Source organism: Ascaphus truei, unplaced genomic scaffold (assembly GCF_040206685.1).
Source record: "Ascaphus truei isolate aAscTru1 unplaced genomic scaffold, aAscTru1.hap1 HAP1_SCAFFOLD_410, whole genome shotgun sequence".
Classification (NCBI taxonomy): domain Eukaryota; kingdom Metazoa; phylum Chordata; class Amphibia; order Anura; family Ascaphidae; genus Ascaphus; species Ascaphus truei.
In genome coordinates, this window is record NW_027456741.1 from 1 (window position 1) to 26,521 (window position 26,521).

General features: G+C 45.5%; 2 protein-coding genes across 3 annotated transcripts in view; one reads left to right on the top strand and one right to left on the bottom strand.

Annotated features, from left to right (window-relative positions):
* Positions 1 to 299: 299 nt before the first annotated feature.
* LOC142483974 (Holliday junction recognition protein-like) overlaps positions 300 to 26,521 on the bottom strand; it is a 31,194-nt gene continuing 4,972 nt past the window's right edge. Inside the window, exons 2-8 of the mRNA XM_075583894.1 lie at positions 23,542 to 23,658; positions 22,656 to 22,722; positions 20,917 to 20,990; positions 9,737 to 9,791; positions 9,587 to 9,648; positions 6,157 to 6,267; positions 300 to 449 (exon numbers count right to left, since the gene is read on the bottom strand). Of these exons, the coding sequence (XP_075440009.1) occupies positions 300 to 449; positions 6,157 to 6,267; positions 9,587 to 9,648; positions 9,737 to 9,791; positions 20,917 to 20,990; positions 22,656 to 22,722; positions 23,542 to 23,658 (636 nt within the window). The remainder of the gene's footprint in view (positions 450 to 6,156; positions 6,268 to 9,586; positions 9,649 to 9,736; positions 9,792 to 20,916; positions 20,991 to 22,655; positions 22,723 to 23,541; positions 23,659 to 26,521) is intronic.
* On the top strand, positions 11,090 to 17,989 carry LOC142483975 (uncharacterized). 2 transcript variants are annotated; one of them, XM_075583896.1, is made up of 3 exons: positions 11,090 to 11,786; positions 12,621 to 12,800; positions 15,965 to 17,989. In XM_075583896.1, exons 1-3 carry the CDS (start codon positions 11,543 to 11,545, stop codon positions 16,099 to 16,101), a joined length of 561 nt encoding a protein of 186 aa, XP_075440011.1. In that variant the 5' UTR covers positions 11,090 to 11,542; the 3' UTR covers positions 16,102 to 17,989. The 2 variants fall into 2 exon arrangements, with proteins under 2 accessions (XP_075440011.1, XP_075440010.1); XM_075583895.1 differs by having other exon boundaries at positions 12,621 to 17,989.

Sequence of the window (26,521 nt, forward strand, 5' to 3'; positions counted from 1 at the left end):
AGTGACGTCACTTCCATTCACATAAATGAAAGTTAATGCACCATTGATTGTACAGTACAGCACATTGCTTCTCACCATAAAAGAGACCGCAGTTCCTAAACAACCAACTGGACAAGACAGATATCAGATTTTTCAGTGAATGGTTTCCAAATCAACCAATTTTGTCTACAAGGTCCTTGAGCAATCTACCAAACATTACTATACAGATGCAGCCTTGGTCGTATCAGGTAGAATAAACCCACTGAAAGCAGCCATGGTTTTTACGGTTCGTTCCCCGAGCCGCAGCGTTTTGCTTTTCTTCACACAGCTCTGGCGATAGTAATACTGGCTACATCTGTATCCAATACAAAGGCAGAGAATGGCGGGGGAGGGGGGCATTTTTTATTACCGTGTTTATTTTTCATTGGCGAAACTTTTACAGAAAAATATTTTTCTCCTGTGCGTTCAACCTACAAAAAAAAGAAAAGAAAAAGATAATAGATCACGTCCTAACTAAGGCCTCGTCCAGGCTCTTCGCTTGCGTGCTGAGGCGCAGGGAAAGCGTTGTCTTTCCCTGGCCTTGCGGTTGCTTGCCCTGCGCTCCGTCAGGGGGCGGGCCAGTTCCGTCACGGAGCTGGTCCGCCCTCATTGGGCGAACCGCTCACGTGACCGGCAAGCGCTTGATTTTTTTGGATTTTTAAAATTGGGTAAGACCTACGGTTCCGCGCGCTTGCGGAAGCGTAAGCGAGCCCCTACTGAAGCCGCTCTAATTGCGACTGTAGGGGCTCAGTGCTGAACGGGAGCGCGCGTCAGCATGCTTCAGCAAGCAAGTGCTTACCATGGACGAGGCCTAAAGGTGTAATTAGCAGTGACATCTACAAGTCATACTCTACATTTTACTTGCCAATTTCCTATCAAATGGCAGAAAAGCCAATTGGCTACAGATCATAGAATTTACTTAGTAAAAAGTCATTTATTTATAAAGAGATAATATTTAGCAGCGCAGTACAACGGGCTGTGAAAGACCATAACAATAAAATGACATTAACAGACAATAAGCAAGGAGGGCCTTGCTCAAAGGATACAGTCCAAAACGTGAGGGCGTGCAAGTTACAGTGGGGAAGAAAAAAGGAAGGGTGTGTGCCGAGCATGCGCGTTCTAAGTGAAACTTCTTTGTGTTTTGTCACTGACATTGTATTTTGATTGTTATGATTTTGATTGAATTAAAGACTTGAGTATAATTTTTTTTCCTGCAGAAATTTCCATAATACCAGTTGGAAAAGATGATACAATTGACTTATGATAACTAAAGTAAGATATACAGGTAAACCCCGTTATAGCGCGACCCGTTATAACGCGGTTTTCACGTGGCTCCCGTTTAAAAATAAATAAATATATAAATCAAAATTTTTTTTTACATGTTTTTTTGCACACTGCACGCTTCACACTGCACACACTGCACACACTGCACACACACTCTCACTGCACACACACACACTCTCACTGCACACACACACTCACTGCACACACACTCTCACTGCACCACTGCACACACTCACAGGACACTACATACTCACAGGACACTGCACACACTGACTGCACACTGCACACACACTGCACACACTCACAGGACACTGCACACACTCACAGGACACTGCACACTGCACACACTCACAGGACACTGCACACACTCACAGGACACTGCACACACTCACAGGACACTGCACACACTCACAGGATACTGCACACTGCACACACATTCACAGGACACTGCACACACACTCACAGGACACTGCACAGCACACACACTCACAGGACACTGCACAGCACACACACTGACAGGACACTGCACAGTACACACACTCACAGGACACTGCACAGCACACACACTCACAGGACACACACACTCTCTCCCTCTCCCCCCCCCCCCCCCCCCCACACACAGGATAGAATGTCTGTGGTGTAGAGCAGGAGAAGCTATCAGGAACACAGACACACAGACACACAGCTCTCTTCCTAGACAGGGCAGGCTCCCCTGGCGTCCCTGAAAAGTTTGCGAGTGAGAGCAGGAGAAGCTGCTGTGCGGGTGATCAGTGGACATGTGAGTAAAATTGCCATGGAGAGAAGGCTGCAGCCCTGAGCCTCGCACTCTCCAAGCACTGCCTGCAGCTCTCTGACTGCTGGGGAGGAGGGAGGAGTAGCACAGTGCGATGATGCGATCCCAGCTCTCCCCCCTCTGTAGACACGGAACCCCGGGCGCGGCGGCCATTTTTAAATTTGTTTAATTCATTAATTAATTTAATTAGCGCGACCCCGTTTGTAGCGCGGTCGGATCGGGTGGTCCCCGAGGACCGCGCTATAACGGGGTTTACCTGTATACATAATTTGGATTTTAAAGTATCTAAATGCCGATACTTTCAAAAGTCTTTCATTCAATCAAAATCATAAAAATCAAAATACAAATCAGTGACAAAACAAAGAAGTTTCACTTCGAACGCGCGTGATCGGCACACACTTTTTTTTTAAAACTCACTTCTATATTTTGCTTTCATTCAGGATTACCCATGTTGTCCTTAGTTACAGTATGTGATACATTTGTATTTTATTTATTATTCATCCTCATGCTTGTGTTGCTGGTTCTTTTCATTCATAAATTTTCAACACACATACTAAGTTTTTTTTTTCAATTATCCTTAGACCAGAAGTGTTTGTTTATTTAGACAGTTGCATACATTGTATTGTATTGTATTGTATTGTATGTCTTTATTTATATAGCGCCATTAGTGTACATAGCGCTTCACAGTAGTAATACATGTGGTAATCAAATAAATAACAGATAATATAAATAACAGATCATGGGAATAAGTGCTTTAGACATAAAAGTAACATTTCGGAAGAGGAGTCCCTGCCCTGAGGAGCTTACATTCTAATTGGTAGGTAGGGAGAACGTACACAGACAGTAGGAGGGAGTTCTGGTAAGTGCGTCTGCAGGGGGCCAATCTTTATGTATCCTGTGTTCAGAATATCCACAGTGCTATTCATATGCTTCTTTAAGTAAGTGTGTCTTAAGGTGGGTCTTAAAGGTGGATAGAGAGGGTGCAAGTCGGGTACTGAGGGGAAGGGCATTCCAGAGGTGTGGGGCAGTCAGTGAAAAAGGTTTAAGGCGGGAGAGGGCTTTAGATACAAAGGGGGTAGAAAGTAGACATCCTTGAGCAGAACGCAAGAGTCGGGATGGTGCATAGCGAGAAATTAGGGCTGAGATGTAAGGAGGAGCAGAAAAGTGTAAAGCTTTAAAAGTGAGGAGAAGAATGGAGTGTGAGATGCGGGATTTGATCGGAAGCCAGGAGAGGGATTTCATGAGGGGAGATGCTGAGACAGATCTAGGAAAGAGTAGAGTGATTCTGGCAGCAGCATTTAGGATAGATTGTAGGGGAGACAGGTGAGAGGCAGGAAGGCCAGACAGCAGGAGGTTACAGTAATCAAGACGGGAGAGAATGAGGGCCTGAGTCAGAGTTTTAGCAGTCGAACAACAGAGGAAAGGGCGTATCTTAGTTATATTGCGGAGGAAAAAGCGACAAGTTTTAGAAATGTTTTGAATGTGAGGGGCGAATGTGAGAGAGGAGTCGAGTGTGACCCCTAGGCAGCGTGCTTGGGCTACTGGGTGAATGATTGTAGTTCCAACAGTAATGTGGAAGGAGGTAGTAGGGCCAGGTTTGGGAGGAAGTATGAGGAGCTCTGTTTTAGCCATGTTGAGTTTAAGGCGTCGGAGGGCCATCCAGGATGATATAGCAGAGAGACATTCAGAAACTTTGGTTTGTACAGCAGGTGTAAGGTCAGGTGTTGAAAAGTATATTTGTGTGTCGTCGGCAAAGAGGTGATAATTAAACCCAAAAGATGTTATTAGGTCACCTATAGAGAGTGTGTACAGAGAAAAGAGAAGAGGTCCCAGGACAGAGCCCTGGGGTACCCCCAAAGAGAGATCAAAAGAGGAGGAGGAGGTGTTAGCAGAAGAGACACTAAAAGTACGATGGGAGAGGTAGGATGAGATCCATGATAGAGCTTTGTTCCGAATACCTAGAGTATGGAGAATGTGGAGGAGAAGAGGGTGGTCCACGGTGTCAAATGCTGCAGAGAGGTCGAGTAATATGAGCAGAGTGTAATGACCTCTGTCTTTGGCAGCATGGAGGTCGTCAGTTATTTTGGTGAGGGCTGTTTCGGTGGAGTGAGCAGTGCGGAAGCCAGATTGTAGAGGGTCTAGGAGAGAATAGGTGTTGAGAAAATGGAGCAAGCGAGAGAATACAAGACGTTCAAGTAGTTTAGAGGCAAAAGGCAGGAGGGAGACAGGTCGATAGTTAGAAAGACAGGTAGGGTCAAGCTTGCTGTTTTTGAGTAATGGTATGACTGTTGCATGTTTGAAGGAGGATGGAAAGGTTCCAGAGCAGAGGGAGGAGTTAAAAATGTGTGTAAGCGTAGGGATTATAGTAGGAGCTAGAGGTTTTAGGAGATGGGAGGGAATGGGGTCAAGAGGGCAAGTGGTAGAGGGAGAAGAGGAGATCAACAGCGACACATCCTCCTCTGAGACAGTGGAAAAAGACTCAAGGAAGGCAGGAGGAGAGTTAGGAAGAGGTGTAGGATGGGGGGAAGAAACAGAGGGGATGTTCTGCCGTATGGATTCCACCTTTTCCTTAAAATAGTCAGCAAAGTCCTGAGCGGAGATGGAAGAAGGAGAGGCAGCTGAGGGTGGTTTGAGTAGAGTATCAAAGACAGAGAACAGTCGGCGTGGGTTAGACTTGTGCATGTTGATTAGTGCAGAAAAGTAGGCTTGTTTAGCTTGCGAGAGGGCAGAGTTGAAACAGGATAGCATAAATTTGTAGTGAAGGAAGTCTGCGAGAGTGTGAGACTTCCTCCAGAGGCGTTCAGAGGAACGAGTGGAGGAACGCAGCATGCGCGTGTGGGAATTTAGCCAGGGTCTAGGGTTAGAAGGGCGAGGGCGGCAGAGAGAAAGCGGGGCATGTAGATCAAGAGACGAGGACAAGACAGAGTTGTACTTTCTTTCATACATACAATGAATTTAACAGATGGGTGTGTAATATCAATTGTTACTTCTTTATAAGCTCATGTTCTGCTCATTTAGAGGGCTATTGAATCACCTTTGATGAAGCGAGAATTTACCTCACAAAATGTGCCAGGTGTGCCATAAATAGTGGGAACACCATAGCAACGTTTCCCAACATCCAGCACATGTGCAAGCAGCTCTGGCTGTTTCTGCACATGCGTGAAAATGGGAAACCTCTTCTATGCATGCGTGAGGGTGGACGGCCGTTTACACGCATGCACAAGCGGCTCTGGTCGTTTCTGCGAATGCGGTGCTGGCCTCTGTTAGTTGTTTCTGCGCATGCACGATAATGGAAAAGTTCTTCAGCACATGCGCGAATGCCATCAGGCGTTTGTACGCATGTGGATGCAACTTTTGCCGCTTCTGCGCATGCACTCTGACTGCTCCTGCACAAGCGGTTCTGATGTCACCTGCGCATGCGGCGACCACTTCTGTGTATGCGCGGTGCAGCACCAGCAAATTACGTCACTTCCGTTACACATTTTCGCCTCCGTGAAGGAGATTTTGTCCTATGAGAATTTACTAGGTGCCATTAAAGTTTCACTTCAAAAGATGGGTGTGGTTGTAAAGACTACTATGAATCTAGCACAGGGGTGGGCAACTCCAGTCCTCAAGGGCCACCAACAGGTCTGGTATTAATGATATTCCTGCGTCAGCACAGGTGGCTCAGTCAAAAACTGCCACCTGCGCTGAAGCAGGGATATCCTTAATACCGGACCTGTTGGTGGCCCATGAGGATTGGAGTTGCCCACCCCTGAGCTAATGTGTGTTGCAGTAGAGGCAGGAATAAGCAGAGTAACATAACAGGAGGATGTTGAAAACCATTCTTCGAAGGAAGGCGTTTTTCAGACACCTTATGTGAAGGGTAAGGCAAATTTGATGTTCCAGGGTAGGTAGAAAATGTTTGGACCCGGCAGAGGTTTTGGATGCAAGTTGAGGAATAGGAGACTAAAAAGTGAGATATCATGGAAAATGTGTGTGTGGAAGAGTTGTTTGGAGAGAACTTGCAATGTGTACAGAGCAGTGGTTCTAAAATGTAAGATTCAAAAATATATACTTACGGCCAATGTTTTAGGAATTGCTCTTTCATTGAAGTGAACAATAATATCTACATCTGCAACATATTTTTTCCCAAGCTTCAGATCTGAAAAATGCACTAAAGGAGCATGATCCTGTTAAAAAAAAAAATATATATATATATATATATATATATATATATATATATCACTATATATAGTATAGAATAGATCATGAAGCATATTTATATAATTTTTTAAAAAAAAGGGAAGAAGGGGAGGATTCAGCACCCACCTTCCGATTTCATTTTGGACAGACCATACTGTGCAGTGATATTTTGTGGATACCTCCCACGGGAAAATAGACCTTTAACTTGATCCAAAAAGTATGGGGTGTCACATAAATGGAATGATTTACTTAAATCTGCAGTTCAGGCTGCCGTTTTTTTTTAATGTATTTATTTTTTCATTTAATATGTGCATCAATAAAATCTGCACACTGACAAGTGATTAGCTAAGCTGCAGATCGATTGTTTCTCCTGTAATTAATCGCTGAAGATTTGGTTTTGGGGGTTCTTTACATCACCATTAGGGCAGCAGAAGATTCCCCAAGATGCAAAGTTCTGTGGGAAAGATCATGTGACCAGGCAGCCACTAGATACAATTGGTGTACTGCTAGAGAGGGCAAAAGGGGTATGCCAGAGCGTTTCAGAAGAGGAAGTGTGTGTGACTTTGTAAATGGTTGCTATAGAAACAAAAATGCTTGTTACATTATAATACATTAAAAATGTCTTTAAAAAATTGTTAAAAAAAAAAAAGGGCTACAAGTATTTTCTCATTGTACAGAACTGATTTATTAAAACAAACATACACGTAGGATATTGCTTGAACTGCAGCTTTAAACCCGTCCCCTGAGCTAAAATCTCACTTCTTTGTATTAACTAATTGCAACAACAAAATTGAAACAGAAAAAAAGCCCGTCTCTCAAAAACGAATTTTAAATAAATGGTTACATTGCGCAAACGTGGGAAATTCTGGTGGTCAGTTTGCCTCCAAACTGAAGATGGACTTCCTGTTTTTGTAAGCAACACATTCCACATCGGACAAAATAGCCACCATCCCTGGTTCAAATCCAAGCCTAAGGCTGGGTCCATAGAAGGGGAAGCAGGGCTGGACCGCGCTGACGCTGAGGCTCGCCTGCTGAAATCTGCGCGATTTCATGCCCATGCAGGCGAGCCAGCGGGCGCGATCGGAGGCGGGGGGAGACTGAGGGAGGCGGGGCAGTGACGTCGCTGGGCCAATCGCCCGCGACGCACCAATGTCAACGTCACGGCGCCGTGACATTGACGCTGCTCCGCGCTGATTGGTTGTTTTCAGCCGACAGCGCTCTGAAAAACAGCTTGGCTGTCGGCTGAAAAATCCAGCGCCTCAGCATGCCTGCGGACGCTCGCGTGAGCCCCCTCTCAAGGCATCCTCATTGAGGATGCAGGGGCTCAGCGCGGAGCGTATATATAAGAAAATAGATCAGGCAATTAAGTCACCAGCAAAACAATGTAATAAGTTAATAATGAATTTCACTGTATCCAATGAGGGAGCAGCAACAACTGAACCCTTTTAGGCACGCTAGATCGTGCGGGTAATCGCTGAGAGAGTTGTGCATCTTCATCTGCACATGAAAAAGAGATGCAGGGGTTTGTAAATCTCTGTACACTCAATTATCTCTGAAAAATTCTAGTTGTTGGTTTATTAAAAAATGTATGACAGTCATTGAATCATTTAAAACTATGAAGGAACATTAATACATAGTGACGGAAGAGTAACAGGGTAAGTTCTTTTTGTTTTTGTTTCCTGTCAATATAAATACTAATAGGGATTGGTTCATTGAACTGCTGCAATTACCTCCACACTCATTTCACTCCATGTTAGAGTGTTTTTGTCATTGAAGACAGACAGATGTAGTCAGATTGAATGATTAGAAGGACGCTCCCTCCCCATCAGAGGTACACACAAAAGCACCCTAAATAATGTAGTTAATGGCTGAACAATAAAGCAAAACATTCTCATGCAAACAATTTATTAAGCCTTAGGCAGAGGCCAGGCAGGGAGCGGGCGCTCATGCGCGGTGACGTCACTCTCCCTGCTCGGTTGGGAGATTTGTGGCTGGCTAGATGCGCACACTGGGGGCGCGGCCATGACGTCACAGAGCTGGTTCGCCCTCATTGGGCAAACAGCTCACGTGATGTGCGAGGAACAAATTCAATTTTGCTTGCTTTGGCAAGCAGGTAGGCGCCGCTCATGCACTTGCTCACACTGGCCACACATTGTCGCAATGTGTTTCATCGCGGCCAGCGTGAGCGCCCGCTCAGCGCCACCCTGACCGAGGCCTTCGTGTTGCATTCATTATCAGGAGCAAATAAATAACAGGCAGTCCTTGGTTATCCAACAGAATCCGTTCTGGAAGTAGCGTTGGATAATGAAAACGTTGTAAAGTGAGTCCCATGTTAATCAGTGGTGGTGAGCGTTGGATAACGCATTCCGGCGTAGAAAAATGGCCCATAGGGTTGCATTGTAAAGCATTGGATATGCCATTCATTGTAATGTGAAACGTTGGACAGCGAGGACTACCTGTACTTGTGATGGATGGGGTAGCTGTCATCACAAAACTGGGATGAAGCCCAGCTAGCTACCCCATAATCCATGTAACTTGGCCACCTATGTAAGGCTTATTTTGGCCAAATGTACTTTAATATCTGGGGGAGAACAGGGAAAGTATAATGCACTATGTATGTAAATCAAAGCACTTTATTCCCTGTAAATGCAAGCCCCCAGTTTAGTGAATCAACATTGTTCTGTGATGTGATTTGGGAGTCAGCCCTGTAAAGTGTAAATTGGATTAGGTGACTGTATGTGCTCATTTCTAAGATGACAGACTTGTAATGTGATTTGCATGTGTACATTTCTATAGAGGGGACTCTGTGATTTAATCAGCTGAGGTTCCTTCAGAGAAATGTGTATTGTGACAAAGGCTGGGAACGTGGAGGTGTTAAAGACATTTGGCGAGTGGGAAAGAGTGGTCAATCAGGTCTGCTCTGATTGGCCAGCAACCCGTCCCATGTAAAGGATAGCAACAGAGGGCTATATAAGAGGCACTGCTGATCAGAGAATCTATCTGGGAGACATTCTGTGAAGGAGTTTGGATCTTGACTGTGACCAGCTGGAGATACGTTAGAGGGGCTGCTGTGTGATCAGCACTCTGATATCCTGGACGAGAAGCGGACAGGGCAAGCCTTTTTGAAGCAGGCCCCTGCACCTAGCGAGGCTAGTCTACTCCCCAGGTGGTATTGTATCTTGCTTTGTGCATCTTTGTTTTGTCTGCTGGCGTGCCAGAATAAACCTCATTTTACTCAACAACCTTGTCCTATTTGGTGCTAGTGATCCCGGTGTAAAAGTTCTGGTCTCCTGTGACAGTACTTACATTAGAAGATTTCAGTTCGGAATTGCTGGTAGTATCTGGATGGCTTCCACTGTCATCTTCACCTTTAACAGAAAGAAAATATATTCTTGCAAACCAATTCATTTAGTATTTTTTTTTTTTAGGGACAGAGTAATATTTTATCCTTCTTACCGGAGATAACGTAGCTGTCACAGCACACATTAATATTATCTTCAATCGCATGCACCTGACAAGGAGTAAAACGAAAGTATCACACCTTTATTCTAAAAACAGTGAAATAATTACAGAATATGGATGTCTGGTAAATAATGTCACCCATTAAAACAAATTTCAGGTATCAGCATTGCATCTTCGTTCGACTTTTTGATAACTCCTATGAACAGCCAGCTGATAAATGCTGGTTAAACCATACTCAAGTTAAAATGATGGAATTGTGAGGCGAGAGAATTTGAGGCCACGCTGGTGAACTGGGAATCTATATTCAGCTACTGTATAAACATGCTTCATAGATAAAATCAATAATCTACTCTACACTCTGTTTTGCCAACACAAAAGGCAAATCACACCTGGCAAGGGGGTCACCCCCTTTATCATTGGAACATGTGAATAACAATCAATAAACCCCACGTATTAAAAAAAAAAAATCTAAATGTAATATCCTCATTACCCGTTATAGAGCTGGCCTAGCCCGCATGGGTGGCTACAGCTATTGACCGGGGGGTGCGGCCCCCCCCCCCAGCTAGGCTGTTGGTCGCGTGCACGATCAGGGAAGGCAGTTGGGGCGGTTAGTTTTTAAATAGAGCCAAGGAACAAGCAACTGTCACTTGTTCCTTGGCGTTCAACAGTTTCACACACTCTCCTCTCTTCTCCTGCGTTTAGTAGGTTAAAATTGGTTTGATTTGGGCCCCCCTCCCGGGGTGAGGGATTTTCCCTTCCCTCCTCGTGGTGAGGGACCCTCCGCCTCCCCCCGTGTGTTTTTGCCGGTTTTGCCAGTGCCCGGGGGGGGGGGGGGGGGGGAATTGCAAGTAAGGCTGTTGTTTTTTGTCCTGCGTGGGACCTCCCTTCCTTCCTCGTGGTGAGGGACCCTCCGCCCCCCCCCCCCCATGTGTTTTTGCCGGTTTTGCCGGTGCTCGGGGGGAGGTTGGGGATTGCGAGTAGGGATAGGTTTTTGTCCTGCCTTTCGTTATCGCGCTGTTTTATTGGTAGCAGCGGCGGGGGGAGGAGGGAGAAGGATGAGGAGAGTGACTCCTACCTGGGGCTGATGCGTGTAGGAAGGCGCATCGGCGTGGAGGAGGTTTTTGCTTGGCGCCGTTTGCGAGCCCTGTTCCTGTCCTCCTATTGTGGCCGCTTGTGTGGCTGGGGGGGGGGAAGAGAGGCTCGCCCAGCCCACGCTTAGCCGTGCGGTTGGGCTAATGGCAAGGGAGGTCTTTGCATACACGAGTGTCATGTGGTTCCGCCTCCTGACGATGATCAGGGGGTGGTTTTTTTGGGGGGGGGCTGGGGGCAAGGCTGTTATTACGTCTGGGGGAGGGGGCTGTTCGTGGTTTGGCTGGAATGGTGGGCTTTTGCCCCCCCTCCTCCCTCCTCCTTGGGGAGATATTGGCCCTTTTCCTTCCCCCCCTTTTTTCTTCCACTCTTTTAAACAGGGGCTGTCCATTTAAAAAAATAATAATAATTAAATAAATAATTAAAAATATATATTAAAAAAAAAAAAAGGTTTAAAAAAAAAAAACGCCTTTTGAGGTTGGTCTTGGTTGTGGTTAATGGAAGCCAATTCTAAGGTTTTTCGTGTCGTGGGTGACACCATACTTAAAAAAAAAAAAAAGCTTTAGAGCGGTTCTAAGTCTATTCAAGTGAACTGGTTTTCGTGGAAAGATCGGCCAGGCAAGAGTTCAAGAGTAGTTTGCTGGCAGGATTTAGGTGGTGGAATTAAACCAGTGTTTGACGAGCCATTGGATAAATTCAGCGCTAGTAGCGATGTCCTTTCAGGTCAGCACCATGCAGCTTTTGGCGGAGGCGCACAACAATGAGGAAGGATGGTTTCAGAAGCAGATGTGTGCACTAGTGCTGAAAGCTGGAAGTGATCAAGGAAGTTTGGGCAGTCGTGGAAACGCGAGAGGACAGGGTGGTTCCCATGCTACCTGCGCTGAGGCGTGGCCATCATCAAGTGATGAAGGGGGTCCTAGTTACGGAGCACGGGAAGCGTTGGTGGTGCAGAAGGGTATGTCATGGCGGAGTTTTTGGAAATCACAGCCTATTTGGTTGAAGGCTGGGTGACTTTTGGGAGGAGCCTGGGAGATGGGTTCCCACATGAACAGGTGTGGGACATTGGGTCCCTGGAAAAACAGGGGTGGGACATGGGTCTCCACAAAAACAGGTGTGCGACATGGGTCCCCACAAAAAACAAGTGTTGGACATGGGTCCCCACAAAAACAGGTGTGGGACATGGGCCCCTGGAAAAAACAGGGGTGGGACATGGGTCTCCACAAAAACAGGTGTGGGACATGGGTCCCCACAAAAACAAGTGTTGGACATGGGTCCCCACAAAAACCGGTGTGGGACATGGGTCCCTGGAAAAAGCAAGGGTGGGACATGGGTCCCTGGAAAAAACAAGGGTGGGACATGGGTCCCTGAGAAAAAAAAAAAAAATAAAAAAAAAAAACAAGGGTGGGACATGGGTCCCTGGAAAAACAGGGGTGGGACATGGGTCCCAACCTTATATAAAAAAAAAAAAAAAAAAGCATGGATGGAGGCGAGCAGTAGGTGGCTAAGTATTCCATTTCTCCCCTAAAAAAAAAAAAAAGGGGGGGATTTTGGGAGAGGGCCGACATGCTCGCCATAGCCGGTTACTGGTGAAAGGAAAGCTGGAAAAGGATAGTTGGTAATAAAAAAAAAAAAAAAAAAAAAAAAAATAGAGGTTGGGGGGTTTGGTCCCAGCCTAGAAGAGAACGTAGGTAAAGGATTGGTCCTTTTAAAAAAAAAAAAAAAATAAGCGTTTATTCAGGAATAAAGGTTAGCTTAATTGGGGGTTTAATATTTGCTTCCTCATTTACAGGTAAATCTGGAACGGCCGGGACGCGGTCGACCTCGCTTCGTGGCGCTGGTACGTCGTCCACGGCTCGCAAGCGGTCCGGGCCTCGGGTTGAGCTTGCTGTCAGAGGCTTAGAGGACAAGGGTCTTGGGGCAGGTCCCGACAGGCGGTTCAAAACACCGCCGGGGACTGGGGCATCGAAGGGTAAGCGAAAAAGAGTTGCTTGTTTGGGAAATAAGGGCGTTACCTTGCCGGGCATTGTTAGCTCCCCTGGGCCACAGGTGTTGGAGTTGGGGTTAGCGGGCGATGCCGAGGCAAGAATGATTAGTGCGGTGGTTAAGGGCGTTCAGTTAGCTTTATTGCCGATGACAACGTTATTATCCACTAAGCAAGCAGTGGAGGCATGCAAGTCAAGTGAGCGGCAGGGGGGGTCAGATTCAGTGCTTGATGGGGGGAGCAACCGTGGAACAGTGGGTGGAGAGTTGGCTCAGGTGTCTTTGGGTGGGGAGAGTACAGCAGGTTGTACCCTTAGCACAGTGCCGAAAGTTATTCAAGATGCGTTGGCATCGGCCACAGCATTGCCGGTGCAGGTGGCGGGACAAGGAGCTGATTTAACGACAGTTGTTAGTTTGTTAGGTGAGCATCCGGTGGTGAATTCAGGTGCTGGGCAGGGGACAGGGCTCGGAAGGCCATTGGCAGGTTCAAAAAGGCTGCCGGATGCGGCCTATGGGGACTCATGTACGACCATATCACGTTCCTTAGGCGTGCATTTGTCAAAGGAAGTAAAGGAAAAGATTTGGGCGGGTGATTACGTTGAGATTTTGTCATTGCTTCCGGGTTACAATGAAGCGGTAGCTAAATCCGGAAAAAAAAAGGGGGAGGCTAAAAAGGAGGATGTGGAAAAGCGTCTTTTTCCTCGCAAGTTCAGTAATTGGTCGCAGGCATTTGGGATTTTGGCGGGCGTTGCGGGGGAAAAGGATCCGCATTTATGCTCGGCGCTTTTTAAGTATCAGGATACGATTAGAAAAGCGTTTCAGAAACACGGGGGGTCGTCCTTTCGTGGGTCAAATAGCCTCAAAGGGGTCTGGCGGGAGCATTTTCAGGTGCGCACATCAGGGAGAGGGCGTGCAGGTGGGAAGCAGTCGGGGGTATGTTGGCGTTACAACGAGTCAAGATGCAATTTTGAGAATTGTATGTAGATTCCAACATACTTGCGCTGGGTGCGGGGGTCAGCATCCCAAATCAAAGTGCTTTAAGAAAGATAGTAAGGGTTTCAAGGGAGCAGGACAGCAGGCTGTTCAGGAAGGCGGGAACGCCAGTTTCAGCAGAGGCAATGGCGCCTTGGCTGGAAAAATACCCCAATAGACGGGCAGCTAGCTTATTACGAGAGGGGTTTAAGGAAGGATTCAGGATCCCCTTTGAGTATCAGGAGGGATCGGGGGGCGAGAGGAATTTGAAGTCGGTCAGGTTGAATGGGGATGTGGCAAAAGAAAAAATTGATAAAGAGATTGAGTTGGGCAGAATGGCGGGCCCTTTCCTTTCCCCGCCCCTGAAAAATCTTAGGGTGTCGCTGTTGGGAGTGGTTCCGAAAAAGGAGGCGGGGGCTTTCAGGTTAATTCAACATCTGTCTTACCCGAAAGGGTCGTCAGTTAATGACGGGATAGATAGGGACTTATGCTCCGTAAGCTACGCCACTTTTGATCAAGCGGCGGCTTTGGTGGGAAGGATGGGGCAGGGGGCATTGATGGCGAAGGCTGACGTTAAGTCAGCTTTCAGACTCTTGCCGGTACATCCAGATGGTTTTCATTTATCGGGCTGTATGTTGGAAGGGCGTTATTTTGTTGACCTTTGTTTACCTATGGGTTGTGCATTGTCTTGTTTTTATTTTGAAACATTCAGCACATTTTGGAAAAATACCCCAATAGACGGGCAGCTAGCTTATTACGAGAGGGGTTTAAGGAAGGATTCAGGATCCCCTTTGAGTATCAGGAGGGATCGGGGGGCGAGAGGAATTTGAAGTTGGTCAGGTTGAATGGGGATGTGGCAAAAGAAAAAATTGATAAAGAGATTGAGTTGGGCAGAATGGCGGGCCCTTTCCTTTCCCCGCCACTGAAAAATCTTAGGGTGTCACTGTTGGGAGTGGTTCCAAAAAAGGAGGCGGGGGCTTTCAGGTTAATTCAACATCTGTCTTACCCGAAAGGGTCGTCAGTTAATGACGGGATAGATAGGGACTTATGCTCAGTAAGCTACGCCACTTTTGATCAAGCGGCGGCTTTGGTGGGAAGGATGGGGCAGGGGGCATTGATGGCGAAGGCTGACGTTAAGTCAGCTTTCAGACTCTTGCCGGTACATCCAGATGGTTTTCATTTATCGGGCTGTATGTTGGAAGGGCTTTATTTTGTTGACCTTTGTTTACCTATGGGTTGTGCATTGTCTTGTTTTTATTTTGAAACATTCAGCACATTTTTGGAGTGGGTGATCCGCAATAGGGTGCAGGCAGCAGGGATCATACATTATTTGGATGATTTCCTTTTCGTTGGTCCGCAGGGGTCTGATTTGTGCGCAAGGTGGCTTTTTCATTTTCAGCCATGGCGCGCGAATTTGGGGTTCCTTTGGCGAATGAAAAAACAGTGGCACCCACGACCACTCTCAGTTTTCTGGGCATAGTAATTGATTCAGTGAACAGGGAATATAGGTTACCTCCTGAGAAGTTAGTTGTTTTGGAGAGTATGATAAAGGATTTCATGCTTCTTAGGAAGGCCTCATTAAGACAGTTTCCGGTTTTGATGGGCCATTTGGTGCTTGCAGCTCGCATTATGCCTGTGGGAAGGGTGTTTTCCAGGCGCTTGTCAGCAGCTACAGCGGGGGTAAGGTGTCCCAACCACTTCATTCGGGTCACAACAGATATTCGGAAGGATTTGGTGGTGTGGCAAGAATTCTTACAGAGTTACAACGGAAGGACGTTGTGGAGGGGGCGTCCAGCGCGGAACGATGAGCTGCAGCTATTTACGGATGCGGCTGGGTCAGTAGGGTTTGGTGTATATTTTAATGGAGCTTGGTGTGCGGAGGAATGGCCAGAGGATTGGCGAGGGACTCAGCTTATCAGGAATCTGACATTTTTTGAACTTTTCCCTTTACTAGTGGCTGTACATCTTTGGGGGGACAAGTTTGCTAACAGGGAGGTGACGTTTTGGTCCAACAACTTGGGTGTGGTGGAGGCTGTGAATAATTTTGGTTCACGGTCCCCACCAGTGTTGGTTCTGTTGAGGCATTTTGTGTTACGGTGTTTACAGCTTAATATAGGTTTCAAGGCTAGGCATGTTCCTGGGGTGGAGAACAACATTGCTGATGCATTATCACGTTTGCAGATGGAGCTGTTTCGGAGGTTGGCACCGGGGGCGGAGACCCAGGGCGAACGGTGCCCAGCAGTCTTGTGGGATCTGGTAACGGAGGTGTGATTGATATAATCAAGGCTTCACTCGCCCCGGGTACGTGGGGTGCTTAGGTGGCTGCTTGGCGAGAATTTCGGGAGGCGGAAAGGTTGGCGGGAGGAAAGATCTCGGAGGTAGACATTTTGCTGGGTCACATGATGAGTTTGAGGGACAAGTGTTTAGCTGGTGGATCCATAGGGAGAAAGATGGCGGGTATATCGTTCTTCCTTAGGCTGAATGGTAGGGTTGATGTGTTTTGTGGTAAGGAAGGTGCTAGCAGGCATGGTTAAAGGGATAACTAGCAGGGATGGCAGAAGACCAGTGACGCCGGTAATTTTGGAAGGTTTGTTGTGGGTCACAGACGTGGTATGCTCTTCCAGTTTTGAGGCAGTACTTTTTAAGGTCACATTCATCATAGCATTTTTTGCAGCTCTGTGAGCAGGTGAATTGGTTTGTGTATCCAAGAAAGGAGGGGGTGGCTTGCAGCGGGCTGACGTAAGTTTAGGAGAAGGTTTGGTGAGGTTGCTGGTACGGAGGTCTAAAACGGATCCGAAAGGAAAGGGAGCGTGGATCTTGTTGAAGGGTTTGCCTGGAAGTGTGGTGTGCCCAGTAAAAGCTTTGGAAGATTATTTGGCCATTAGGCCAGAACAAGGGGGTCCACTGTTAGTGCACATGAACGGGGGGGCATTGTCAAGGTTTCAATATTTGCGGGTCTTTCGGATGTGTCTCAAGCAGCAAGGGTTAGAAGGGGGCAGTATGGAACGCATTCTTTTCGCATTGGGTCAGCGACGGAAGCAGCACGCGTTGGGCTCGCGGTAGCAAAGATACGGAGGATTGGGCGCTGGAAGTCAGACAGTTACCGGACATACATCAGGCCGGATTTGGTAGGGGAGAATGTTGCGATAGAGTAATCACTCTGCTGTTGTTTTTCTTTTTTCCCACCATGTTTTTGCCTCCTCAGATTTCGTGGTAATTTGGATCGTGGGAGATTCAATGGTACACTGGGCGGGGAAGAGGGTGAATTCGCGCCCGTATGGAAAGAATTTAGGTTTGAGTATGGAGCAGGTGGAGGTAACGTGGTGGGGGATGAGAGGGATGCGGTGGGGACGTCTTTTTCCGCTGCTAATTTCTAGGGCCAGGGGTAGGAGGGCACCGGACATCATCATTATTCATGTTGGGGGTAATGATGTGGCAAAATTGCGGTCGATTGATTTATTCCAGCAGATTAAGCAAGATTTGGCGCGCATGTTAGCGTTTTGGCCAAAGGTGCAATTATTTTGGTCCGAGATAATAAGATAATATGCAGGTTGGTTTGGAAAGGTGCGCGTATCCCGGGGAGAGTTAACAAGATGAGGAAGAGGTTAAACAGGAAGGTGGGGAATTTCTTGGTTCAATGTGGGGGTGGGGTCATTCGTCACCCGCAGTTTAGTTTTTAATTGAGTGGATGGTTTAGGGAAGATGGGGTACAGTTGTCGGATGTGGGTGTGGATATGTTTAATAATGATTTACAGGAAGGTTTGGAAGAGGTCATAAGGGGTATGGCGGTACGGGTCTGATTTAAGGGGGTTAAACAGGCCCGTTGGTGGCGGCAGTTGGGGGGGGGGGTGTTAACATTTCTTTATTTTGCAGATAAATAAGAGTATATATTCGAGACAAGGAAGAAAAGATAACGATGGAGGGGTCAGTGGACCAATTGCTTTGTCGCGGCGGCAGTTGGGGGGGGGGGGGTAGGTGCTTGTTCCCCAGAAGTGGCTCGGGGCTGGTTATCGGGGGGTTTGAAGCAATTGGGCAGGTCACCGGGACGTACTTCCGGGTGCCCCCTTTGCGTTGCCCAGCCCTGAGCATTCTGGCGCGGACAGGTGGTACGCTATCCCCATTTGTGTTAATAAATAAGCCGCGGCCTTTTACCTCCATATATGTGTCCTCTTGTTATTTGTATGTCTTTATGTAGAGGGTTTTTATGAGAGGGGGGGGGGGGAAGCTCGCGCCTCCTTGGTCAATGAAAATGTTTACGTTTTGAAAACCAGACAACGCATGCATATAATGTAAATATCAAACTTAAGATAAAAAGGATCTATACATTTGTTAAGATATTTAATTCTGAAAGGAGCATTCCATACTAAGGTCACATATTGTAAATCGGTATGAAGCTGAACCGCATTCGTTTTGGTTCTGCGGACCCCATGCTTCCCAAGATACTAACTTCTGTAGTTGCTGTTGGTACTTACTGGATCTAAAACCTCCCATGGCACGTGGGCCAAAAGGATGCAATTTTGTTACCCCAGCAGGGGATGGTACCGAGGGTCACCAGTAGTGGATTTACAAAAACTGCCGGCCATAGTCACTTACCTGGTGCCGCGCCCCTCCTTCTGCAGCATCAAATGAAGCTACAACGTCCCATGGCTTCGCGTTACGATGGTAACGTGACGTCATGTTGTCATGGTACCGCGATGTGACACGGCAGCACGTTGCCATGGTACCGGACGTCGCTGCGTCATTTGACTCTGCAGAAGAAGCGCGGCATGACGCAGAAGGTAAGAACTTTAGAGGCCCTATTCTCTCCTGCAGCAACCAGTGGGGAAGAGAGAGGCGCCTCTTTATATTGTGGGGGGAGGGGGTGTAAAGAAATATGCCGGCCTAGGCACAGGCCTAATGGAAAATCCACCACTGGGGGTCAGAGGCAAGTATATCTGCAAGAGATGATTCCCAAAGCTGAAAATAACGCAGTACAGCTCCTGCTTCCAATCTAGGGGGGACAAAAGAAACCCAAGACCGAACCACAACTTCAATGCATGTTGTTGGAAATTCTAGATCTGCTTTGTAAAGCAGTGTAAAAAAAAAAAGTGTGACCACATAGGTATAATAATAATAATAATAAATGTACTACTAGAATAAGTATTTATTTGGGCTTTCACTGTGCGTGATATGCTATATATGAATACTTAATATCAGGAAACGCTTGTGATTAAAGTTGTTTGTGTATGGTTATATACAGTGGTTGACAAATCACCAAAAAATCTACTCGCCACACAAAAAAATCTACTCGCCACCTAGTACTAAACGTGTGCTGCTTGGGCCAATATTTACTCGCCCGGGGGATAAATCCACTCGCCCGGGGCGAGCAAATGTATAGGTTTGTCGAACACTGGTTATATATATATGGACACATTTCAACGTATGCATATGAGAGTATGCATGTGTAAGTCCCTCAGGAGGGTACGGCAGTCCTTGTCACAGCAATTCATTGCTCCCGTTTCATTTTTCTTTTTAGTCAATCCCTAACCGGGTTAGTCTTCAATTTGTAATTGCTGCAGCATTTACTAAAAAGGAACATTAACTCATAATGGAAGAAATCCCAAGCTTTGGTGGACAGAGCTCTTTTATAGAGGGACACCTAGCTCCTCCCTTACCTGTACATGTATGTCCTGTTGGAGGGGAAAGGATTACACATTATCTCCATAAAAGACTTTGCACTTATCTAAAAGGGAGTTGAGGATTTATGCATGAAATGTTATGGGAGCATGGAAAACACGGGGCATAATCCAGATGAGGAAGAGCGAGAAGAAACCACCAATGATGTACCATGCGTGTTAGTCCTGGTCTCCCGTGACACATGCTACCGGTAATCATTTGATCTCTGTACCACTCCTGAGCGGTGACGTCACCCTTGAGTGTCTGTGTCGCAGCTGCTCCCTGAAAGGAGGTGATTCCAGCCCCCGATGAAGCCACAACGGTGAAACATATGTTGGGCAGGCTAAGCGTCACCACCTAGTGCGCTGGCTATATCGGAGAGGACTGTTGCCTTCTCTCAGTTAGAGTGTTTCGGAGCCTTCTAAAGGAAGCACAACACTCTGACTACTTTCCTATTTGTCATGGTTCTGAGTACAAGACACATACTTTGTGATCTTGAAATAGCTGTTCTGCTAAACATAACAGACCTCTATGTTCATTTACCTTTGAACCCGTTGGTCTGGTACATATGTGTGTGTATATATCCGTATACTAGCATTAGCTGGCTCAACAAATATATTATTCTGAGCACACACACTACATTAAGCTATACTCTCCATTTAGGTGTAGTCCTCAAACTATATAGAACTGTATTGGTATAACTACCACTGTTAGTATAATTATATAGCAGTGGGACATTCTAAAATAGTTATTCCTAGCATACACTGTTAGTTTGAATTAGGCATACAGTTACCTGCTCCGTTTTTTAATTTATTTTAATCACTTTGGTTCACGTTAGCTTTTTGCTGCAATAAATATATTTTAATCATTTATTAATAAATAGTAATTTTTAACATAGGTATAGGTGTTCTCTTGTGCGGCTATTAGGGAGCTTTCTTTCTTTTCTTTGCTTATGATTCCAGCTTAACCTGCTCATCTGAGTGGAGCGTGGGGTGTGGACGCCTTAGGCCTCGGGCATGGTCAGTGCTTAGGCGCTGAGGCGCGCTGCTGCTCGGCAGCGAGCCCCTGCAGCCGCAATGAGAGCGGCTTTAGAAGGGGCTTCCGCAAGCGTGTCTTAAGAAAATTTTAGTTGCAGTGATGGAGTGTATGCTTTGGACCGGGAGAGGGTGCTTTCCCTATCGGAACGGGTATTTCCAATGCTGCAGTGATTGTGTGAATACACCTACCTGCATTGTTACCAATAGGCTGGCTGGGCTTCCTTGTGGGGTCCCTGTCACTTCGGTGTGCCTATGAGGGTCTGGTATTCCGACGACTCCTGATGGTTATTATACCCAATTGTTTTTATTTTTCCACTGTACCATATGTGTATTCAGTACCTTTTACCCACTAAAATATTTGTTTAGTAATGCTTTATGAGGGTTTGGGCTTGTCTTTTCTATCTATCTTAAGCAAAATAAGACTACAAAGTTGATAAATACCTTTTTCTTTGAACGATTTTTATATTTCGGTTTCTTTTTAATATTTTTATAGCAGCCATTCCATATTTTGGGTCCTAGATTTAAAAAAAAAAAAAAAGAAAGAAAAGATTGAGTAAAAATGAACACATTAAATAAAGCAGAGAAGGGGAGTCATCCGTTGAGATAATAATTTATTGGATTGCTAGACGTTATAGGTTTGCTTTTTCTTGTCATATTTAATGGGTTAAAAAGTGTCATCACAGTGCTAGGTGAACTACAATGGTAGCACAAATATTGCTGTAGTCTGGATACCCAACCAAGGAATGCTTGCAGTAGCAGCTGTTGGTATCAATATCAGGTCAGAATTAGGCTGTAGCCCGAGAGGAGAGAAATGCTGGCAGCTACAGAGACTTGCTCTGAACCAGTGGGCAGAAGTAGGTTAAAAGAGCCAAAACATCTGAGAAGACATCTACTGAGATAGGTAGGAGTGTTAAATGAACCACTCAAGGAGCATAACGGAGAGATAAGTGGATGGCTGAATAAAGATGGAAAGTATTGCAGACTTGAGGAGAGAGAAGTGGATCGTGTTCAACTTTCAATTAATGAAAGGAGGTCCCAATATGAACTGGCCGAAGACGTTCATTTTGATATCATTGGTAGGGATGACACAAACATCTTCCTACACTTACTAATAGCTACAAAGAAATGATGATCAAATCACGTGCAACCGGAAATTAATTACATGTTCTGTCCAAAACGAAGCCATTGATCTTTGCAACACTGGACACATGTCTAAAAAATTTTTTAGATATATATACAGGCATTAACGTACACAATGGGACCAAAGCATGTATGTTAAGCGAAAATGTACTTAAAGTGAAGCACTACCTTTTCCCCCCACTTATCGATGCTTCGGTACAGGTAGGGAGCCGGTATTGCTGTTCAGGACGTGCAGACAGGCGCATGCGCGAGCTGCCGTTTGCCTATTGGGCGAGGGGAATCAGCGCATCGCTACTACGGCGGTCTGTAGGGCAGAATAAGTGTCCGCACTCGCGAAGCAAGCGTATGGACACAGAGGTATGGTGCTATTGTAAATATGTCCTTACTCGCGAGTGTACTTAAAGTGAGTGTCCTTAAACTGGGGTATGCCTGTAAGCAATTCATTCTTTGACATGATGGTTAATGTAAAAAAATATGAAGCAGTTAGATCTATTCCCACCTTTCTCCAATTTCAGCGATGCCATATTGCAATTATAGAGAGGAGTGCCACCATAAAAAAAAGCTGACACGCTTGGCTACTACAGTGTAATCGGGACACCAAAACAGCAGCACTGGTGTAATTGCCTTGGTACTGCAGAATCTCCAACAAACGCCACTCGCAAATGAATGTTCCAAGTGTTTAATTAAATAGATCAATCTCTGGTCCCGATGGGATCTTTAACACTTGCAACATTCATTTGAATGTGAGACACGCATTAAAATAATGTTACAAGATATAACAAGCCAGAAAATGAAACCGTACAATTATTATGCATACAATCATACACAGTATTAACAGGTCACTTGACATTTCCTGGGGTTTGTTTTTTTAAAGTAGTAAGTAGTTTTCATGTTCATTTGGAAATATAAACACTTTACATGTCCGTGCTATTGGACCAGACTACATTTCTTGGCTCCAACAATTAACCGATTAAAAGAACAATTTACCCACTCACATGAGATTTCCCATGGACTTTTATCGGTTGCAAATACTTCCTTACCATTTGGGGTATCATAAGTTAAACTTGCAATATCTATTAGTAGATCATCTTCAAAAGGCTTGTCGTACTATGTAAAAAAAAAAAAACAGACATGAAAAGGCGTTGCAGCAGTTACTATTTACTTTGTAGCAGACAGAACCATAACAACAAATACCTTCACATTATTCAGCTACACCTCACACTTATCTGATATGGAATGTCGTGGTGGTGTGTGTTGGATACAGATATAACATTCACTGCTGGTTGTACTGCAGCACACAATCTGCTTTTTCAGGTGCTCCACTAAAATTAGGGTTGAAGCAGCATCCCCCACCAAAATAATATATATATATATAAAAAAAATAAAAATCAGAACCCAAAACAGTTAGATTGTATTGTGCAGATTTTTCTTGTTCTATTTAATTTTTTTCCAAAAAACTGGTTTACACAGTTTTCACCGGTTTATTATTGCACTGTTAAGACATCCCCATGCAAATAGCTGCTTTAAAATGTTTGTGGGTGGCAGCAACCATTTTTATTTCCCTCGGAGGGGAAGAAAAATAAAAATCATTTATCCAGAATGCCCTTACAGAATTTAGAAATGAAATAAACATTTATTTTTATGGCGGGCACAGGAGATTGTCACTTTATATGGAATACCAACTTAAAGTAGCCTGTGAAAACACATGCACAGGTGTACCAGGTGTGTTCTCTCTACTCTTGTACAGGCTTTCAAACCCATGTACTCCATTCCTCTGACAGACCTGAGAAATGTCTGCGAACCCCCCTGATGCAGATCACATCATAAATAATATATAGCACAGGCATAGGCTTTAAACGGTTAAATGAAAATATCATGTAAGAAACATCAATCCATATATTCATGGTAGAGCGATATGGCTCCTACCTTCATTAAAATCATTGTCATTTTAGCTTGGAAGACCTTCTCATTTCTGTCCAGTTCACTGTTCAAAACGCCGCTTGGGTCCAGAGGCAATTTCCCGGAGGACAGGTCAGCGAAGACCTGGGTAGGGTAAAATTAAACACGAAAAATCAAGTCTTCCGAATTCACCGACAAAGGCACTCAGGGTAGGGCTTTAACTTCTTAAAATGTCTCACTAATGTCATTGTTGTAGTACAGAAGAAGGGGCAACAAACAAGCCAATACGTTCACTAACTATCTAGGAGGTCGGTTACCTGATGTTTAACCAGAACCAAGCATAATAGGATGGAAGACTAGTGCTGGAACTTAATTTCAACATTACTGTTTGATACTCAAGACAGGTTAAAAATCAGCAGCTCACGATGCTATACCTTTTTGGTTCTTATTTGGTTTATAACTTACTTGGAATTGGGTTCCCCTTGAGCTGATCCATGGTCCTCCAACCTTCAATGGACCATTTAATTCCTGAGATATTTGTTGTTTTTTTGTGTGCTTGTTTTGACACACACAAAAAAAAACCCTACAAATAATAGCCATTTTATGTAAACCTGGCAGTAGTTCCTATAATCTTAGGTATTCTTGCTGGGTTTCAGGTAAGCTTTAAATAATCAAAAAGTGAAAATTGTCACTTTCTGGTCTTTCATCACAGAATTTTCAGTTTATATTTTATATTGTTATACAGTATTGAATAATTCACTAAGCACTTTCTTATTTAAGAATTGCACTTATATTTGGTTTTGAGCACAATTACCCTGATAACACTGTTTTATTCAAGCTTTAAATGATGTTACACTGGTGAGTTCTCTCCTTATAATGGGGCGGTTTATGAATCACTGAACCAAAATATTACACAAGGTTGTCTCTGCACTTCACTAAAAAACAGTATGAACCGGCTCCGGACACGCGCGGCAGTGAAGATACCGGAAAGGAGTGTGGGAATAGGCTCGGGTGACATTTCCAGCACACTCTGCAGTCAGACCACTACTAGAAGCATCCAGCATATACAGCTGCAATGCCTTCGAGGAGAACTACCCACTTTTCTGATGAACCCGCTGATACTGGCATCTTGTGAGTGCATTGATGACTTTACGTTGCCCCACTTAAACTACTGCACAATGCAATCACATTCATGAGTGTCCACCAAAATGGTCTCAGGGTCAGCATTTCGCTTTTTGTGGGGAGTGAAACATGACCGGTTGTCACGTTTGTAACTTTTGTAGTTTTGTTAAAGACATAATATATATAATATATATATATATATATATATATTGCATAAATAAAATAGCATGTTTCCCAGGAATCTCAGGGGTGTTCCATTAGGTGCACGTCTCTCTCCACGTTGTATAAAATGGTGTGTTTTGGGAGGTATATACAGGCATACCCCGCATTAACGTACGCAATGGGACCGGAGCATGTATGTAAAGCGAAAATGTACTTAAAGTGAAGCACTACCTTTTCCCCACTTATTGATGCATGTACTGTACTGTAATCATCATATACGTGCATAACTGATGTAAATAACGCATTTGTAACAGGCTCTATAGTCTCCCCGCTTGCGCACAGCTTCGGTACAGGTAGGGAGCCGGTATTGCTGTTCAGGACGTGCTGACAGGCGCATGCGTGAGCTGCCGTTTGCCTATTGGGCGATATGTACTTACTCGCGAGTGTACTTAAAGTGAGTGTACTTAAAGCGGGGTATGCCTGTATAGCACTTGGGACTCTAGTGATAACGAGTCTCAGCGAAATTTATGAAGTTTGTCGGTGCGAACTCTAGTGGCGCAAGGTGAAACTGCATGTTTTTGCACAAACTTTTTATAACAAACTCTTTGCACAAACCTCCACGGATTTGCAAAGAAATAGTAATGTGCGTGAGAATTTGCAGACTGAACACGCTCGTCCATCTCTAATAACGTCGAAGCCATACTTTCTCACGTCTACCCTTAGGGACACCAGAGAGACCAGGTTTTTGTGACTAACCAAAGTATGCAATATACAAAGCGCTGTGTCAGGGCCCTGGAGTCCAAACCAAGGGGGAAATGCAGGCAACCATAGAAAGCTTTATAAAGAAAACACTGCTGTACTGTATTAACGGATCGACATTAAGATCAACACACAATACACACCTAAACGCAAATCAAAAAAGTGTGCAACACACACACCGACCCACTAAAGCGATAGTGAGACATATTAAAAGTCATAAGTGACCCGGCGGTAGCAAGCCTTAGGCTACGTTTATAGTGCCGGCGATCCGACTGTCAGGTGACGGTCGCTGGAAAATCAAATAGAGATGACTTCCAGCGATCGCGACCAATCCGTCGCGCTTACTATAAGCGCACACGATGGCGGCAATATATTTGTTTTGCCGCGACGTCGCCAGCACTATAAGCGCAGCCTTAGGCCTCTCCATGTTGATCAATGTAAATCCATTGGAGTGTCCATACTCTGTGTGCGCGCTCGCGCGTCTGTAGGCGCGATTCATGCAGAGACAAAAATTGTCTGTTGCGCGATGGGCCGGTCACGTGCTTGGTTCAGCCAATGAGAGCGAACTGCGCACGTGACATCACGGGCACACCCCGAGCAAGCCGCCCATCGCGCTACACTGCAGGCCAGGAATCGCCCGTGCTGCAAGCGAGCGCCATGGCGCTCCGTCCTCATGGACAAGGCATAAGGCCTCGTCCCCACTGCTAGCACGTACAAAATACGGCTCTATGGGGCCGGCCCCAGTCAGTGCATGCGCGCATATGATCAAGCGCGAGTGGCGACTACATTTTGAGAAGTCAAGAAATTTGACTTATGGTGCGGCCGAGCGATGGCCACGTCACGGTGGCGGTTCAGCCAATGAGGGCGAAGCAGACACATGAGATCATGGCTGCGCCCCCGCCGCCTCAGATTGCTCGGCTGAAGGCCACGAGCGCCACCAGGCACTCCGTTGCTCGCGCACGCT

Coding starts and splice junctions, on each gene's coding strand:
- LOC142483975 (XM_075583895.1), top strand. CDS start 11,543: ATGTCCTTTCAGGTCAGCACCATGCAGCTTTTGGCGGAGGCGCACAAC. Junction 11,787..12,620: donor AGCGTTGGTGGTGCAGAAGG/GTATGTCATGGC, acceptor CCTCATTTACAG/GTAAATCTGGAACGGCCGGG.